At 37.3% G+C, this 14,995-nt stretch overlaps 1 protein-coding gene and 1 pseudogene across 3 annotated transcripts in view; both read left to right on the top strand.

The window, feature by feature from the left end:
- LOC144252855 (ubiquitin-conjugating enzyme E2 E3-like) overlaps positions 1–14,995 on the top strand; it is a 57,338-nt gene that overhangs the window by 41,560 nt on the left and 783 nt on the right. For all 3 annotated transcript variants that reach the window (XM_077794932.1, XM_077794931.1, XM_077794933.1), the window contains one exon: positions 2,369–2,487. Coding sequence is in view for 1 of the 3 variants with exons in the window: in XM_077794931.1 (XP_077651057.1) it covers positions 2,369–2,390 (22 nt within the window). In the remaining 2 variants the exon portion in view is untranslated. The remainder of the gene's footprint in view (positions 1–2,368; positions 2,488–14,995) is intronic.
- Positions 13,220–14,995, top strand: part of LOC144252842 (transport and Golgi organization protein 1 homolog) — a 31,647-nt pseudogene continuing 29,871 nt past the window's right edge.

The following is a 14,995-nucleotide window of genomic DNA, read 5'->3' on the forward strand; positions in this document are numbered from 1 at the left end:
GTCTAGTCTTATTTGTCTACATATGGGTAATCAATTTTTCTGGCACCATTTGTTTAAAGCCTGTCTTTTCTCCCAATGTGTTTTTGGCATCTTTGTCAAGAATCAGATGACTGTTAACTGTGTTGGATCTTTTTCCGTGTCTTCTCTTCTTTCCCATTGGTCTATGTATCTGGTTTTATGACAGAGCCATGCAGTGGTTATTTCAATAGCTTTGTAGTATAATTTGAAGTCAGGTATTGTGATGATGCCTCCAGCTTGCTTTATTGACTTAGAATTGTTTTGGCTATTCTGAATATTTTATTCTTCCAAATGGATTTCAGGACTGTTTTTTCTAGTTCTGGAAAAATGATATTTATTATTATTATTATTATTATTATTATTATTATTATTTTAAATTTATATGACAACAGAATGCATTACAATTCATATTACATATATAGAGCACAATTTTTCATATCTCTCGTTGTATACAAAGTATATTCACACCAATTTGTGGGTATTTTGATGGGAATTGCATCAAATCTGTATGTTGCTCATAAAACCAATTTCAAACATATACAATCATATTAGTAGTGATTTTAGTGTCCAAAAAGAGATCTACTAAACAGTAATTACTGGGCTGGTTTGGTGACTTGTAGTCCTAACTACTCAGAAGGCCAAGCCAGGAGGATTGCTTGAGTCCAGGAGTTGGAGATCAGGTTAGGCGACATAGCAAGACCCCCATCTTAAAAATAATAATAATTACTGATGTCAAAACACATCTCAATCATTATGATAGTCACTAACTCTTCATTGTTTTCCTTGAAACTCTAATATACAATTAGTGAATGTCAATTTAGGACTAATTGTGCTGTTTTATAGAGGAGAAAGCTGATTATAATAGTAAATGAAATCAGCTATCATGAACTGATTTGTGTTTATTTAATTACAATTATCATGCTGATGACTCTAATATGTAAAGTCTCCACCTATAGTCCCCTAGGTGCTAATTTTAAAAACGTGAGTTTTCACTAAAAATAAGAAAAGAAACCCCTCCATATGCATTTCAATAATTCAAATTGTATCATAATTTGACTATTAACACAATGCAACTAGTTCAGATTTAAATTCAAGATTACACAGTGCAAAAGAGGGAATAGTCTTGGAAAGGAAAGTAGAAAAATGTAAGATCCCTCTTAGAGGTCAGAAAAAATAAATTCAAAAATGTGATTTTTTTAAAGGTAGTGTTAACTTGAAGTGGAAAACAAAAGGCAAAAAGACCTTTGAAGCAAATTCACTTGTGTTTACAAGGGCCTTTGAGTTTCTTTGATGTTTTAGTGATTCTGGTTTTTAAAATGTTGATTTGTGGAGGATGGGCACAGGGGATTGAATCTAGGTGCTTAACCACTGATCCACATCACCAGCCCTTTTTTACATTTTTTTATTTTGAGATAGGAAATCCATAAATTACTTAAGGCCTTGCTAAATTGCTGATGGTGACTTTGAACTCAAGATCCTCCTGCCTCAGCCTCCAGAGCCACTGGGATTACAGTGTGCATCATGAAGCCCAGCCTTAAATGTTGATTTTATAATCCTTTCTTTTTAGCTGATAAGAGAAATTACAAAATACAGAATACTTGCAAACTACAAAATATAGGATACTTACAACTAAAGGTGCTTTGTTAAATGATCAGAGTTTAACTAACATTTCAAGCAGTGACTCTCAAACTGGGAGAGTGATACTAGTCTTTTCAAGAGAAGTTTAGAAATGCCTGGGGGCATTTTGTTGTTGTTTCACCATGACTGAGGAAACTACTAACATTTTTTGGCCAGGCCCATAGATAGTATATAACCTTCAGCTAGTAGGAATAGTCCAAACCAAAGTACCAATAGAGTTCTATCAAGAAACCCTGGTGCAAAGAAGTAATCTACCAAGGAAAACACAGTTGCAGTTAAGTAAGAGAACAGAGCAGGTGCCGGGTGCAGTGCTTCATGCCTGTAATCCCAGTGGCTCTGGAGGCTGAGGCAGGAGGATCGTGAGTTCAAAGCCAGCCTCAGCAAAAGTAAGGCCCTAAACAATTCAGTGAGACCTTATCTCTAAATAAAATACAAAATAGGGCTGGAGATGTGATTCAGTGGTCTAGAGCCCTTGAGTTCAATCCCTGTTACCAAAGAAAAATAGACCACCCAAGTGATTTGTTTGTACCAGTAGGTCTACCTAAAACGAAAAGGGATTTTATGCAGTCAAATTTTTTTATTATCCATTTAAATATAATTCTTTATTTCTTTATGTTTGTCAAGAAGTAAATATATTTAAGATAACAATGAAAAATAATAAAAGAATGACAAGTGTAGGAACCTAATGATGACTTACACTTTTTGATTACAGACTTGACATTCATCTGAAATGACAATGCAATCCCTAGCTACTGCAACAGAAATCCTAACCTCTGAGTGAAAAAAAAGAGGGATGTTGAGATACCTTCAATCATCTTTTCTCACTTCTGAGTAAGTACCAAGAGAGGTTGGCCAAAAATATTTTAAAACCTAAAACATACTATTAAACTTGGCTTTTCTTTAAAATAAGTGCAAGTATATGATATGGCCTAGTGTTAATTTACAATCCCTACTTTCTTATGCTTTGACTGTCTTTAAATGTGCCCAGTTTGAACTGAGATGTGCCATAAGTCAGATATCAAAGACTTATTATGAAGAATGTAAAATAACAGTTATATTTTTATTATGATTACAAGTTAAAAGGATGTCATTTTGAATATATTGAATTATGTAAAATGTATTATTAAATGAAGCTCATCTGTCTTACTTTTTAAAATATGACTTCTAGAAAATTTAATTTACATGTAGAGTTAATATTATATTTCTATTGGTGGTTCTAAGGGATCAGTGAGAAATAAGAGAAAGATCATGTCCAGATTCTCTATTTCATCATTTGCGTTTGATGTCATTCACTGATCCTCCTTATGTATTCCAAACCATTTCAAATTTCATTTGGATTTGGGTAAGACTGAGCTTTCATGCTAATCACAGAGAACTTACTTTCCCATATATATTTGTTCAGTGTCCCCCACTGAGTATAGTCTTCATAATAGTGTTTATGGTCCTGTTTCTAATTTTATACTGCATGCATCAGTTAAAATGCTGAAGATTCAGGAGGGTTTGCTTTGCTTCAGTGTATGCTCTGGTAGACTATATGTTATCCCGAAGAACATATTTTCTCCTCCACTCTCCCTGTCTCCTCCAAGAGGTGCTTGTGATCTTCCAAGCACACTTTTGGAGGATGTTATCAGCCTTACTTTGTTTCAGTGAGAAGAGAACAGTTTCCAGAGTATGCACTATCTAAAAATGTCTTCTTAGTGATGAAAGCATTTATTGCCAAGACTTTTGTTGCTTTGTCAATTGTCTATATTGGCTGTAACCGCCAGGATTTTGCTGTTTAATTATTTAAACCACATAAATGGGCAATCTTTCATATATTATCTCATTTTCTTCTTAAAAAGTGAATTATAAAATTTTAACTTTGACCCCATATTTGTATAGATGAAATATCTGAGACTCAGAAAAGTTAATGATTTCCCTATAGTCACACAATTAGACTTCTGACTCTTACTACAATCTTTTTGGCTATATTCCTTACTTCTGCTGCTGTTCTAGTAAGGAAGTAATTTATATTTCTGAAAACTAAATGTATAAAGCCCAACAGTGCACTGTGGAAATTGAGATGTGCAGGCCACAAGTCCCCAACATCTGTTCTGCATTTATTTCAACACACCAAATATTTGACCTCCGTGAAAAGAATGCCAAGGTAAATTAGGCAGAACCAGAAACAGGAACTCATATATATGCCATATATTAGTGGCAATTTCAGATGTTTGAGTTTCTTTCTTTGTACAGTTGAAAGTGGAATAATATTTCAGGGCTAGACAAACAGTAGATGCTGGCAGAAGACCTTGCCTTGTATATGACTCACTTCCATTAGTACAGTACACTTCAACATGACTTTTTAATTGTGGGGAGTGCCTCAGCCCTACTGGTCATGCCCAGCCTAAACCTCCATCTTCCCTGGATTTAAGGGCAAGATACTTGTTTAAATTCCACTTAAGTTATATGATCCCTTTACTTAAAGTCTAATATTTTCTGCATTTTTATTCTATTAAGTCTAAATCCTTATGCTTGATTTTCAAGGAATTTCATAATCTGACCTAAGCACACAAATATGTCATCCTTTATAGAATCCTTTCCTCTTAGCAAAATGAGGTATCCTTACTGTCCTTTAAACATACTTCTTTCTGCTGAGTCTTTCTTATGCTGTTTAATTCACTTGCCTTTTATTCTCTTTTTAGAATCTGAATCCTATGTACTTATCCAGGTCTAGCTCAAATCCCAAGACTCATCTCTTACTTTTAACTCTTTAGTGTTTACAATTTGTACCAAAATACATTTTAGCATTTATTTTGTGGCAGGGTAGTGCCCTTTCCACCCCCCCACTACACTAACTTTTACCAAGGAGGAAACTGGTGTTACCAAGAAAGACCTGTTTATTTTTTTAGGAGTTCCCACTCTCGGGATTATAATGAGGATCTAGAGTCACCTCCACCCTTGGAGATAGATCCCAGATTGGGGTCCTTCGGCACAGGTGTAAAGGTTGATCCATTGCCTAAACCTCTTACACTGGCACAGAAGATGATGTACACACACACACACATACACACACACGCCAAAACTCGAAGGAAGGAAGGGAGGGAGGGAGGGAGACCCTTTGAAATCCATTGAGAAATGATACTGTTCTGGTCAACCTGACAGAAAATGGGTATTTGTTGTCATTTTCTGACTTACCATATTGTGACCAAGCATAGTGCTTTTATTTTTATTATTTTTTTTTTACTAAGACCTTTACTAGGATTCACCTGGTTTATAACTTTCTACCTTTAAATATAACTGAATCTGCTGGAAGGTGGTGGCAGAGTCTGTAATCCCAGATATTCAGGAGGCTGAGGCTGGAGGATCACAAGTTTGAGGTAAATGTGGGGAACTGAGCCAGACTCTGTTTCAAAATAAAAACTAAACTGGTGGCACACACCTGTAATCCCATCAGCTCAGAATGGTGAAACAGGAGAATTGGGATTTCAAAGCCAACCTTAGCAACTTAACGAGGCCCTGAGTAACTCAGTGGGACCTATCTCTAAATAAAATACAAAAGAGGGCTGGGGATGTGGCTCAGTGGTTGAGTTCCCAAGAGTTCCATCTCTGATAGCAAAAAAAAATTAATAATAAATGAATAAATAAAATGGGCTGGGGAGTAGCTCAGCAGTAGAGCACCCCTGGATATTTGTACTAGGGAGTACAAAAAAAAAGAATTTTCAATGCATATTACTTTTTGTCTAGTTTATTTCATTCAGAATCTCCCTGTTTTTGCTATTATCAATAGTTCTTTATTCTTGCTATGTATGTTTCCAAAATTTATTATCTATTTTCCTATCAATATACATTGGGGATTTTTTTTAAGTAAACCAGGTTATATTTATACAGTGGAAAATTATTAAGCAATGAAAATAAGAAGTACATTCACATTCAACAACTTGGATAAATCTTATAAAAATACATATGGAGCTAAAAAAAGCCACATACCAAAGATCACATGTGTATGATTACACTGTATAAAGTAACAAAACAGGCAAAACTAATCCTTGTTATTAGAAGTTAAAATAGTGCCTAACTCTGGGGGAGCGGAGGGAATAATTAGGGGAGCAATAAGAAAGGGCTCATGAAGGTGCATTTGATGTCCAGTTTCTTGACCTGGGTTAGGGTTCAGTGGATATGTTTACTTTGTGATAATTCATTGTGCTATACGTGATTTTCTTTTGTCTGTTATATTTAATAAAAGAGAAGCTCTATTAACAGTAAAAAAAAAATCAGTCTCTACATTCATGTAAAAGTTAGTAATCAAATGCCTACTATATGGTTAATATGAGTATAAGGGTTCTGAGGCATGTAAGACAGACATGTTCCCACAGTCCAACATTGGGGATTTTTTGACTATTACAAATAAAACCACCATGAATAGTTGTGCACAAGTCTCAGTGTGGATGTATGCTTTTATTTCTCTGGAGTAAATATCTCGACAGATGTGATTTATCTTTTAAAGCAACTGCCAAACAGTTTTCTAACAGTTTGTGCCATTGTTTGTACTACATGTTATAGTCTGCAGTTCTAAGAGAGATACCATAGTCTTCATCTTTGTCAACATTTGTTATGATCAGTCTTAAATTTTGTCCATCCTACTGTATGTGTAATAACATTGCAGTTTTGATTTACATTTCAACTTACGTTGGATATCCTTTCATGTGCACATTCACCATATTTGTATCTACTTTGGTGAAGAAAAAAAATCTTCTGCCCATCTTTTCAAATTGGGTGATTTTTCTTATTAATAAGTTGTAAGAATCATTTGTATATCCTAGATATCATTCCCTTGAGAGAGATATGTTTTGCCAATACTGTGTCCTAGTCTGTCAGCTTACCTTTCCATTTCCATAACAATGAATATAGAATAGACAAAGTTTGTTGTTGTTGTTTTTGGTACTGGGGATTGAACTCAGGGGCATACCACCACTGAGCCACATCCCCAGTCCTATTTAGTATTTTATTTAGAGACAGGGTCTCACTGAGTTGCTTAGTGCCTCACTTTTGCTGAGGCTGCCTTTGAACTTGCAATCCCCCTGTCTCAGCCTGAGACAAAGTTTTTAAGTCTGATTTATTTCTGAGAGGAGAGAGAAAAAAGAGAGCATGAGGCAGAGAGAGCTAGTTAATTTTAAAAGTCTCTGCCAAGCAGCTTTTTATATTTTCTTCCAGAAGTTGTATAGGTTTAGCTGTTACATTTAGGTCTGTAGTCTATTCCTACCAGTAGTGTGTGAGGGCTCCTATTGATCCACATCCTTGCCAACTTATTATTATCTTCTTGATTATAACCATCTTAATAGATGTGAAGTAGTATCTCACTGAGGTTGTACATTTCCCTAATGGTGCTGGGTATCCTTTCATTTGCTTATTTGCTTTTGCATATTTTCTTTGGAAAAATGTCTATTCTAATTTCTTGCCATTTTTTTTCATATTGAACAATAAGAATTGCTTGTATATTCTAGGTAGTTATATTCTAACTACATGAATTGTAAATATTTTCTTCTATGATTGTGTTTTCACTTTCTTCGATGGTAGCCTTTAAAAGTTTTAAATTTGATGAAGTTCATTACTTTATTATTTTTTTCTTTTGGTGCTTGGGCCTTTGGTGTCTTAACTACAAAGTCATTGTCTACTCCAAGATTTACCTATGCTTTCTTACATTTAGTTTTGGTTCATATATATATATATATATATATATATGTGTGTGTGTGTGTGTGTGTGTGTGTGTGTGTTGTCCATTTTGAGTTCTTACATTTATGTCTGTGGTCCATTTTCAGGTAATTTTTATGTGGGGTAGGGTTTAACTTAATTCTTTTGCATTAAAGACTACATCATTTTGAAATATATTTTCATTTGGAATGCAATTCTAGGATGTCAGTGTTTTTTTCTTTCAGAACTTGAAAATGTTGATGTACTGTTTTCTGCATGGTTCTTGAATGAATTTTGACATTTTACTTTCACTCCTTTGTACATAATGGTGTCTGTTTTCTGTAGATGCTTTTCAATTTTTTTCTTAGCACTGGTTTTAAGCATTTAGTGTATATTTGTGTCATCTTTATCATTTTTCTTATTCATTGAGCTTTTTGAATCTGAGTGTTCATCAGATATAGAACATTTTTATTTATTATTTATTCAAATGTGTTTTTCTCACCTCTTTTAGGAACTACCATAACATACATATATATATATGTTGGACTGGTTGAAGCTGTGCATACTGATGCTCTGTTCAGTTCAGTCTCTTTCTCCATGTTTGATTTTGGAGTCTTTATCACTGCATATTCAGTTTGCTGATATTGACTTCTTCAATGTCGAATTTGCTGTTAATCTCATTCAGTGTAATTTTCACCTTAGCCATTGTTTTATCTGATTTTATCTAATTTTATCTGTTTTATCTAATTCAGACATTTTTATATCTTCTTTTTCTCCTTTACATGCTTATTCTTTTCCATAGCATCTTGAACATATGGTATACAACTGTATTAATGTCCTTGTATAATAACTCTATCACAGTGTAATTAATGATCATTTCTATTAATTTTCTTTTCAACATGGATTATATTTTCCTACCTCTTTGCATGCCTCATACATTTTTATTGGATTCCAAACATTGTGAATTTACCTTGTTGAGTACTGGATATTTTGTATTCGTTTAAATATTCTTGAGCTGTGTATAGCTTTTTTTTCTAAACTATCTTGGAAGCATTTTTATCTTTTTTTAAGATTCTGCTAGACTGGAGTTACCTTCAATCTTGGGCTAATTTTTCCCTTTTACTGACTATGTTACTTGATGCCCTTTTATTATAGATTTTCCATTCTAGCTGGTGATTACAAAAATTGATCTCCATGCCAACAATCACCACCACCTTCCATTCTGTTCTTTTCTGAAGGTTCTTTCTCTGGCCTTACATGTGTGCCCATTGTTACATAGCCACAGACTTCAGGGGAACCGTCCATAGATGTCTAGAGAGCTAGTGCATGTACACACTCTCCCTCCCTCTGCAATTCCCTACTCTCCCCTTTATTCTGCTCTGGGACTTCTAGCTGCATCTGTCTCTTCAGACTTTAAAATCCATCTCTTCAACTCAGGAGATTTTCTATTTGAGTTTCCCTTCTCTGGATGTGGCCTGAAAAAATTCTTTCCAGGGAGTAAATTGGGATAATCCTAGCACTCATCTCTCATGCTTAACTTTATCTTAGAGGTCACTCTTACGCTGCTTATTATCTAATATCTGAGAACTGTTGTTTGTATTTTGTCCACTTTTTTCCAATGTTTTATATGTGAGGGTAAATCTGTTGCCCCTCTTGGAGAGATTTAGTCTTCCATAAATGTTTAACACTATTTTCTGACTCATCATTTACAATAGATGAGGTTCTTCCTGGTAACAGCAGCGTTAGGCCTACTGAATGCTCCTAGGCAAGTGCCTTCACAAGTTTCCAATGGTATATGTTATTATGCTGCCAATTATTTGTTTCAGATATGTTTTTCTTGTCTCACTTAGATTGTACTCTGACATTAGGAACCCTTCATATCTTAGAATTTTATGTCCCCTCCACCCAAACTGGTCACATTTACCTTTAACCATTACTCAACCCTTACCCCGTAAGATTTCCCTTTGAGGTATTAAAGAATAATGCACTTGAGATTATTTATCTCCATGCCAACAATCACCACCACATTCTATCCTGTTCCTTTTCTGAAGGTTTTTAATATAACCTTATATTAAACATCATGTTAAACATCAATGCCACATATTTAAATGCTATGAGTAAAAGTGAATGCTGATTCATCCACTAATTGTATGTATCCTGATAGAAAGAACTACCACTACCTTATTGTGGCCAGTTGAGAAATTTTCTTCTCATTATCCACCAGACTAGTTAATATGTCTTTAAGGCAATAAGTTTAAAAAATAATGCTGATAAATCAAAGTATTGAAAACTCTACAAAATAAGAAGCTAGTTCTTCAGTAACTGGAAGCACTGACTATGCATATAAAAGTATATCTGATTATGAGTCAAAGTAAATATCAAGAAGATAATATGCAATTAGATCATTTTGCTATTCTGATTTTTCCACCAATGAATTATAATTAATTTCTATTCTACAATAAGAAAAATTCTACAACATACCATATTCTATAATAAGAAAAATAAGAAAAAATTAAAGCTAGTTTTAAAAGATCTACTTAAATATTCCAGTATCATGTAACCAAACAACTACTCTCCACACAAGTATGTTTTCATTCAACAACAAACACATTCAGGGGTACATTCCTGGAGTTGAGGATGCATGCTGCTGAGAGGTGGACCTTAAATGCCTTGTTCTCATAGCTTATTTCCTCTCAGTACTATTTATATATGGGGGCTTAATAGTTAATATAGGTGTTTAGGTTAATAGTGTAGTATATTTATAATATCATTGGAACCATGAGTTTACCCAACAAATCATTTGTTAACTCTCTCATACATTCTAGGCATTTCCCTAGTCACTGATGTAACAGTAGTGAACAAAACAACTAATTTCCTGCTCCTGTTGGAAATTGTGTTTGAGGTTGGCTCAGAGCAGTGAAGTAGATAAACAAATGTAAGGAAAGTGGTAAGAGAAGTCTAAAGTGGAAAGGCAAGTCTGAAGAGAAAGAAAGGCAGGGTAATGGGCTTGATAGTCATGGCAAGAGGCTCTATTTTGTGTAGGATGGCTAGGGAAGGCCTTTATCACATGAAATGCCACTGTTACAGAGACATGATAAAGTGAAGGGGTAGTTAGCTAGTCAGATGATTTGGGGAGTTAAGGTTGAGGCAAAGTTACAAGTGTAAATGCTCTGAAGCAGGGGTGGGCTTGGTGTATTTAAATGGAACTAACAGACAAGAGAAGAATGTTAGGAAATGGGGAGAAAAGGATGAGGGGAGTCACATTGAATAAGAGCAGTCCATAATAAGCCAGGGCAGTCCATAATAAAGTCATGGCTTTTTTTCCTGATACCAGAGATTGAACCCCCAGGGGCACTTAAACACTGAGCAACACCCACAGTCCTTTTTAAAATACTTTATTTAGAGATAACTCTCACTGAGTTGCTTAGGGACTCACTGCATTTCTGAGGCTGGCTTTGAACTCAGGATCCTCCTGACAGCCTCCTGAGCTGCTGGGATTACAGATGAATACAACCAGGCCTGGCTAAAGTCATTGCCTTTTATTTGGAAATGGGAAGCTATAGGAAGATTTTGAGCAGAGAGACACAATCAAATTTATATTTAAGAATATCACTCTAGTTGCCATCAGTACAATAGATATTGGGGGAAATGAGGGCAGAAGCAAGGACAGAAGAAGGCTAAGGGAATCATTCAGGTGACTTATGATGTGGGTTTGGCCTGTATATTGGCTTAGCAGATGCAGAGGAGTGGTCAGATTGGGGGCATGTTTCAAATGCTTATTTGGAAAGAAGGAAGTCAGAAAAATAAATAAATAAAATGCTGTATAATTTATATCAAATTCTAGAAAATGCAAAACAATCTATAATGACAGGAGATGTTTGGAGACAGCCCAGAAAAGGAGAGGGGAGGGATTACAAAGAACGATGAAAGACTCTTTTGATTTTGGTGATAGTCTCATGGGTATACTCATGTCAAAACTTATCAAATCGTACACCTTAAACGTGCAATTTATTGTAGGTCAACCATATCTCAATAAAATTATAAAAATAAAGACATAATATTGTCTAATGGACTGGAGTTGGAATGTGAGAGAAAAGAGATCAAAGATGGTTTGTAAGTTTTGGGCTTTGAGCACCTGGAAAATGGGAATTAAATTGTCATTCTTATTTCTGAGATAGGGAAGACTGAAAGGAGCAGATTTTGAGAGAAAAATGAGTTCAGTTTTTTCAACATGTTGTTGAAAAATACATGGTAGAAAAGAAATGAAGAATGACTCAGATAGACAGTTTCTCTCTATGATCCACTGGTTCTCCAGAAAGCGCAGAAGTACACTGTACCAACCGGGACCTCTCATGGCCCCTGTAGACAAATGTTTGTGCACACCTTTTTTCCATCGTTTTCTTTATTTAACATTATGAGCATGGTGGACTACATTCTTTTCTCTAAGTTTTAAAGATTCAGTTAATTTGGGGAAACAACTGATGGGTTCATTGTTGGAGGTTGATGAATAACCTTAGCAGAGACTATAGTAACAAGCCCTTGGTCACAGACAAATGAGAATGGCTCCACCAAGGATGGGAGCATTGCAGACACTCTTCCTTGGGCTGGCTAGCTTGTGCCTTCCCCCTGTTAACTGTACATATCAGTAATTCAGCTATATTATGATTTAAATCAGATTTTGCTCCTCTTGTCAGAAAGTACAACAATTGCTTGTTAGTTGATAGGTTGTGATGAAAAGGAGTCTACTCCTTTGGCTTGAAACTTAGCTTCATTACTCACTGGATGTGTGACTGCCTCAATTTACTCTAAAATAAGGATTTGAATAGGACCTACTACTACTGTAAGGTACTATTGTTATGAAGATTAAATGAATTGATATATATATAAAACCTTCAGAATAACAACTGGACATAAAGCGTTCAAGAAACGTTAGCTAGTAGCTTTCTTCTCTGACAATCGGTTTTGTCAGTTGGTTCCCACTAAGTTGTGGACTTTTTCCGACCAGGACCAGATATCTTGTCTTTTGATTTTCATCCACTCCAACACCATTCTAGGGCCTTGTCCAGCGTCTGGCATGAATGGTAGCACAAAATGAGAGTTAAAAATATGCTTTTGAATTAAATAATTTCTTCCCTTATGGATAAAGATAAGAATCTCAAGATCTTAGCTGGAAGACTAATGTCCATCTCTCTGCCCCCACCTGTCCCCGCCTTAAAAAAAAGCAGGCCACTGTCTCCAGTTTACACCCTCACTCACAGTTCCATTCACCTTCCCCTTTCCTAATCAGAGGGATCTTGGGGTGGGGCTTCAAGGATACTCAAGGAGTTTGAAGGGGAGGGAGCCTGGAACCCTAGACTAGCTGTGACAAGTCATGGGTGGGATTTGGTAGTTCAGAAAAGGAGGTACCAGACCAGGAATGGGGGATGGGAGTGATGGTGGAGTGGAGTGGGCTAGTTCAGGATGGACCAGAAAGGAGACATTGAGGAAAGCCAGAAAGGACCGGTTGGCGGAGTGGGGGGGATGGGTGGGTGATGACTTGTGAGGGCATAGAAGCAAAGGCAGGTGATTGGACGAGAAGGAGAGTTCTAGTTGCCAAGGCAGCGACTAGAGGAGAAGGTCTTCAGTTGAGGAGAAGGTCTTGACTAGAGAAGGACAGAGCTCTGGCTCTGTGAGTTCTCCAGTAGAGTCTGTGCATCTACCCCCAGATATCCCTGCTGACGTGTCACCCGGGAAAGGCTTAAGCCTTCCCGGGCGTCACCCCTCCCCGCCTTGCTACCCACCACCCCTCCCTGCCTCGCTACCCACCCGCCCCCTGAGCCCCCTCCATCGCCGCCTGCCACTGCCTGCCTCAGCCTACTCCACCGCATCACGGGCTCACTGAGGTGACCACAACATGGCTGCGGTGCCTGGGCTGCTCTTCTGGCTGTTCGTGCTCTGTCCCACCTGGCGAGTGCCGGGCCACCTGGACCCAAGCACCGGCAGGCGCTGCTGGAAGCACAAACTCTGTGCAGACTACGAATGCACCAGTGAGTGAGCAGGCGGGTGGGCGGCCCGGGGTCTCTGCGGTGGCTCTTTGGGGCTGCATGGGGCTCCGATCCCCTGGTCCCCAGCCCTGCGGTCTGGGCTAGGGGTTCGAAGGACAACGGGTGGGGTGCAGGAGTGACAGAGCCTCGGGACCCTGTGTGTGTCCCCTCCGGCTCTGCCGGCGCCCTCCTACTTGTTGCCAGCGTTTTATTTTTCTCTACTGACTGAGGCGGGGGTTGGGAAAAACTCAGAGCGCATTGAAAGTGCATTCTCAGAAAACACTATGGATGGTAGGAACAATTTTTGGCTCAGAAGAACCATCCTCATGCAGATAGTCAAACAGATAATGCTCAGGGTGAACAAACTTCATTTGAACTTTTTGAAGAAATACTACCAGATAAATTGAAAGTGCCAGAAAGTGAAAGCAACAAAACCAGCAACATTTCTCAGGTCTCAAACGAACAGGAGAAGACTGATGCTTATAAACTTTTGAAAAAAGAAATGACATTCGACTTGAAAACCAAATTTGGCTCTACTGCTGATGCACTTGTGTCTGATGGTGAGACGACCAGACTGGTGACTTCATTAGAAGATGATTTTGATGATGAGGAATTGAATGCTGATTATTATGCATTTGATAAGGAAGAAGAGGAGAATGAGGAAAGCTTTGGGGAGCCCCCGTTACTAACCTTTATAAATGAAGAAGACATGAAATTCACAGTGGAGTTTGGAGTGGAGAAATATTCAATAGGTGAAGAGCAGAATTCAAATGGAGAAGATAAGGCTGAGGTAACTCTGCCCCCGGGCATCAAGGATGATGATAAAAATATACTGACAACCTTGGAGGATACTTTATTTATTGGCACAGGTGGTGATGAGAAAACAGATATGATGGATTTGGAGAATTCTTATTCAGAAGAAGAAAAAGAAGATGAGGAAGATTTAGTCCCAGATAGAAAAAAGAAGAAACCACAAGCAGCAACAGATTATATTTATCCTGAAAGTGCAGAATATGGTCTTTTTGTGGAAACCTCTAAGACAGATAATGATGAAGAGCCAAAAGTGGACATCGAACTTCATATTAAAGGAAAAGAGACAGATGTTCAGGAGATGTTTAGGTTCCACCACAAAGTGATGTCAATGACCTCTATAGGTAAAATCTTCCCAAATGTCATTTAATGTGTCTCAGGTGCTGAGATGCTGAGGCAATGGGGCAGACTTCACCAGCAGTCAAATTCATAGACCAATAGTGAATGGAGGGCCTGGGGTTATAGCTCAGTGGTAGAGCACTTGTCTAACATGTGAGGCACTGGGTTTGATTCTCAGCACTGCATACAAATAAATAAAATAAAGGTCCATCAAAAACTAAAAAAAAGGGCTGGGGATGTGGCTCAAGCTGTAGCGAGCTCGCCTGGCAAGCGTGCGGCCCGGGTTCGATCCTCAACACCACATACAAACAAAGATGTTGTGTCCGCCGAAAACTAAAAAATAAATATGAAAAAAATTCTCTCTCTCTCTCTCTCTCTCTCTCTCTCTCTCTCTCTCTCTCTCTCTCTCTCTCTCCTCTCTCAAAAAAAAAAAAAAACTAAAAAAAAAATTAGGCAAAAGCTTAAAAGAATAGTAGTGAATGGAATCTCAGGGTTGA

This window comes from Urocitellus parryii, unplaced genomic scaffold, assembly GCF_045843805.1.
Source record: "Urocitellus parryii isolate mUroPar1 unplaced genomic scaffold, mUroPar1.hap1 Scaffold_61, whole genome shotgun sequence".
NCBI classification, from domain to species: domain Eukaryota; kingdom Metazoa; phylum Chordata; class Mammalia; order Rodentia; family Sciuridae; genus Urocitellus; species Urocitellus parryii.